We start from the raw sequence: 4,853 nt of genomic DNA, 5'->3' as shown, positions 1-4,853 counted from the left end.
ACAGTACAGTAGAACAACGTCTGACCACTGACAGTACAGTAGAACAATGTCTGACACGTCTGACCACTGACAGTACAGTAGAACAACGTCTGACACGTCTGACCACTGACAGTACAGTAGAACAATGTCTGACACGTCTGACCACTGACAGTACAGTAGAACAATGTCTGACCACTGACAGTACAGTAGAACAATGTCTGACCACTGACAGTACAGTAGAACAACGTCTGACCACTGACAGTACAGTAGAACAACGTCTGACCACTGACAGTACAGTAGAACAACGTCTGACACGTCTGACCACTGACAGTACAGTAGAACAATGTCTGACACGTCTGACCACTGACAGTACAGTAGAACAACGTCTGACCACTGACAGTACAGTAGAACAATGTCTGACACGTCTGACCACTGACAGTACAGTAGAACAACGTCTGACCACTGACAGTACAGCCAAGTTCCCAGCCGGGAAAAAGAACCATCTCATATTTACTATAAACAACAAGGTTTTTTTAAAAACTTCCAACATTTCCATTTTCAGAAAAAAGGCAAATGGCGCCAGATACACAGATTGGTTCACAGAGAAAATGTCTGAATCAGAAGATACAAGACTGGAGAGCTCTTGGCCCTCAATAGTCCAAAGTTCTGTATACACATTCAACAGTCCAAAGTTCTGAGTACATTCAACAGTCCAAAGTTCTGAGTACATTCAACAGTCCAAAGTTCTGTGTACATTCAACAGTCCAAAGTTCTGTGTACATTCAACAGTCCAAAGTTCTGTGTACATTCAATAGTCCAAAGTTCTGAGTACATTCAACAGTCCAAAGTTCTGTGTACATTCAACAGTCCAAAGTTCTGTGTACATTCAATAGTCCAAAGTTCTGAGTACATTCAACAGTCCAAAGTTCTGTGTACATTCAATAGTCCAAAGTTCTGTGTACATTCAACAGTCCAAAGTTCTGTGTACATTCAACAGTCCAAAGTTCTGTGTACATTCAATAGTCCAAAGTTCTGTGTACATTCAACAGTCCAAAGTTCTGTGTACATTCAACAGTCCAAAGTTCTGTGTACATTCAATAGTCCAAAGTTCTGTGTACATTCAATAGTCCAAAGTTCTGAGTACATTCAACAGTCCAAAGTTCTGTGTACATTCAACAGTCCAAAGTTCTGTGTACATTCAATAGTCCAAAGTTCTGAGTACATTCAATAGTCCAAAGTTCTGAGTACATTCAATAGTCCAAAGTTCTGTGTACATTCAACAGTCCAAAGTTCTGTGTACATTCAATAGTCCAAAGTTCTGTGTACATTCAATAGTCCAAAGTTCTGTGTACATTCAATAGTCCAAAGTTCTGAGTACATTCAATAGTCCAAAGTTCTGTGTACATGAGTCATGATGAGTGCCACAAACAACCAGAAAGTGTAGGTCTACATGATGCTAAGAATATTCTTGTTGAAAAGTTTCACATTTTGTTACGGCACTGAATCGTGTCCGTGGGAAAAGTTTCTTTCATAAAAGCAGAACTGAGTCAATATAAGTAGGTAGATTACCGTAAACCCAAACTGGATCTGTACGTAGATTACCGTAAACCCAAACTGTATCTGTGCGTACATATATATATGTACGTAGATTACCGTAAACCCAAACTGGATCTGTGCGTACATATATAAGTAGGTAGATTACCGTAAACCCAAACTGTATCTGTGCGTACATATATATGTACGTAGATTACTGTAAACTCAAACTATCACTGCGTATATATAATATGTATGTAAATTACTGTGAACCCAAGCGAACTATCACTGCATACATATATGTTACGTAGATTACCATAAACCCAAACTATAGTGCAGTAAAAAACTTGTGGCGCAACTTATTGTCCAATATCTCCTCAACTATCCAACATAGCAACTTGTTGTCAAATATCTCCTCAACTATCCAACATAGCAACTTATTGTCCAATATCTCCTCAACTATCCAACATAGCAACTTGTTGTCAAATATCTCCTCAACTATCCAACATAGCAACTTATTGTCAAATATCTCCTCAACTTTCCAACATAGCAACTTATTGTCAAATATCTCCTCAACTATCCAACATAGCAACTTGTTGTCAAATATCTCCTCAACTATCCAACATAGCAACTTGTTGTCAAATATCTCCTCAACTATCCAACATAGCAACTTATTGTCCAATATCTCCTCAACTATCCAACATAGCAACTTGTTGTCAAATATCTCCTCAACTTTCCAACATAGCAACTTGTTGTCCAATATCTCCTCAACTATCCAACATAGCAACTTGTTGTCCAATATCTCCTCAACTATCCAACATAGCAACTTGTTGTCAAATATCTCCTCAACTATCCAACATAGCAACTTGTTGTCCAATATCTCCTCAACTATCCAACATAGCAACTTGTTGTCCAATATCTCCTCAACTATCCAACATAGCAACTTGTTGTCAAATATCTCCTCAACTATCCAACATAGCAACTTATTGTCCAATATCTCCTCAACTATCCAACATAGCAACTTATTGTCAAATATCTCCTCAACTATCCAACATAAACTCTCCATCTTTTGCACACTGACTTGTATCAATTTGTCTTACCAGATCAGTATTTTCATAAACACCTGTAGGCTCTGTTCTAGAAAATTCCGTAATAAATACTAATAAAAAATCCCAGAGGGTGGTTACTACTGATTTTAAAAGGTTTACAGCTGGGACGATATTGCTTTTAAAAGCAAGTCCGTCATTTGTTTTAAATCGCGAGATAATTGATAAGATATGATAAGATAAGATAATACTTTATTATCCCAGAGGGAAATGTTTCTTGGCTGTACAGGACGTATAAACACATGCAGGTATTTCAGGTACACATAAAACATGTACATTATATATTACTATCTGGATCGATAACAACAACAACAACATAATATTACTATATATATATATATATATTATATTACTCTCATTACAATTCTATATGAAAGGAGAAGTAAAGCTGACAAAATGTACATATCACATCAGATGCATCATTCAACCATATGCAGGAATTTATGTACAAGACCTTTGGAGTTATATAGAGGCCTACATACTCTGAGAGCGACACACATCTATGCTCATTCTGAAAAAAGCCTTATGCTAGATGGTAAAAAACTTCTTTTATATCTTTCTTATCTTTGTTTTTGGAGGTACATATCTGCCGCTGCGTGATCTGACAATTTGTGTGGAAAAGGGGTGTGATGGGTCGTTTATAATGCTTTTTCTCTTTTTTATACATGTGGTTTTGAGAACTTTAGTGCACAAGAGTGTTCACTCAAAGATAAATTTCTTGTAACTAGTTAAGCCACTACAATGTGTCATTGGCGAGCTGTGACGTAGGCCACGTGTGAATACAAAATGTGTGTGAGAAGCAGGAAGTGCTGTGAACAATTCTATATTCCGCGGGAAGGAGATTTGTAGTATTTTATATAAATTTATGAAGAAAAGTTTTTTAGTCTAGCCTCAATTGTTGTGGAAAAATATGGTTAAGACAAATTGATACAAACTGTTGTGCTAAGTAGGGAAGACATTGATTCCCCCGTTATAAAGATATTTGAGGATAAGTTGTGTCACAAATTTTTGACAGCACTATAACTATCACTGCGTACATGTACAACACTGTGAACCCAAACCAACTATCATGGCGTACATATATATGAAGGTAGATTACCGTAAACCCAAACTATCACTGCATACATATCGCACCCTCAGTACTTTCTTGTCCAACCACCAAAACCCCTATATATAGATATAGAGTACATTTTAGCGATAGGCAAATGACATGAAGAAGAAATCAACAGCACAAGACTTCTGAGAGAATCCACATATCTTTGATCCCTGACAGAAAAGTGTTGCTGTGCACCCACTGGTTTTTTTCTTGCTCTCCGGAATGGCGGCGCTCCCACCAAGTTGGACACTCGTGACGTCACAGCAAACACCTCTAGTTCTATTTATAACCTCTTTGCTGTAAACCCAAACTAATATACAAATATGCGTACGTAGATTACCGTAAACCTCAACAAACTATCAGTGCATACGTGTATGAGTCATGACACTGTGCAATCAGGTGCGAACACACTGCTCGACTCTGCCACCAACCATAGAATGCTATATACATGCCCCAAATGCACCTAGTACTAGTAGTACTACTATATCCTACTAGTAAAGCATCTATTCCTCATCTTCCAGCACAGCTCAACATTCTGAGTAGTGCACTGTCTTTTGTTGTTGTAAACATACAATATAACATACTAGTAATAGCCTACTACTATATCCTACTAGTAAAGCATCTATTCCGCATCTAGCAAACCTGACAAGCCTGGAAACGAGAGACTGGATATAAGGTCGCTTTTAAGCACAAGGTGGCTATCCCGAAAATGCTGTTTTGAGAAAATCGAAGGTAAAGTTTTTGCCCCTCGCTCAGTTTCTTTAAAATACAAAGAGAGTTTTCTCTATAACCAAACAAATACACACACCAATGAAACCAAACTTCTCCTATAGGTAGGGCAATGCCCACTTTTGATGGAGGTCAAGATTTCTGGAAACCCCCGAAATGTGGGTTAGCTCGCTTGTCCTTAAAAGTGATCATGTATACAGTGTATATATATATATATATATATATAACAGATGAAGCTGGCTGGACACCAGACTAAGGCATCAAGGAGGTCACAAAAATAACAGAACACTGGGAGAGCTACGCACATACCACTGGCCACTTTCTCCTTCACCCCGATCACTCACAATCACTGACACCCGTCCCAATCTTGCTCGTATGCAGAGACACACAGCACAATCTGGCCACATCTC

The 4,853-nt window shown here is 38.1% G+C and overlaps 2 protein-coding genes across 2 annotated transcripts in view; both read right to left on the bottom strand.

The window, feature by feature from the left end:
* The window catches only part of LOC106012035, an 8,254-nt gene extending 6,332 nt beyond the window's left edge, over window positions 1-1,922 (bottom strand). Inside the window, exons 1-2 of the mRNA XM_035970289.1 lie at window positions 325-1,922; window positions 3-285 (exon numbers count right to left, since the gene is read on the bottom strand). Of these exons, the coding sequence (XP_035826182.1) occupies window positions 3-285; window positions 325-482 (441 nt within the window). The 5' untranslated portion in view covers window positions 483-1,922. The remainder of the gene's footprint in view (window positions 1-2; window positions 286-324) is intronic.
* LOC101855344 (fukutin) overlaps window positions 577-4,853 on the bottom strand; it is a gene marked incomplete in the record, with an annotated part of 14,800 nt that continues 10,523 nt past the window's right edge. Inside the window, 1 exon segment of the mRNA XM_005100469.3 lies at window positions 577-645. Within this exon segment, the coding sequence (XP_005100526.3) occupies window positions 577-645 (69 nt within the window).

Source organism: Aplysia californica, unplaced genomic scaffold (genome assembly GCF_000002075.1).
Source record: "Aplysia californica isolate F4 #8 unplaced genomic scaffold, AplCal3.0 scaffold00248, whole genome shotgun sequence".
NCBI lineage: Eukaryota > Metazoa > Mollusca > Gastropoda > Aplysiida > Aplysiidae > Aplysia > Aplysia californica.
This window is presented reverse-complemented; position numbering and strand designations above follow the sequence as displayed.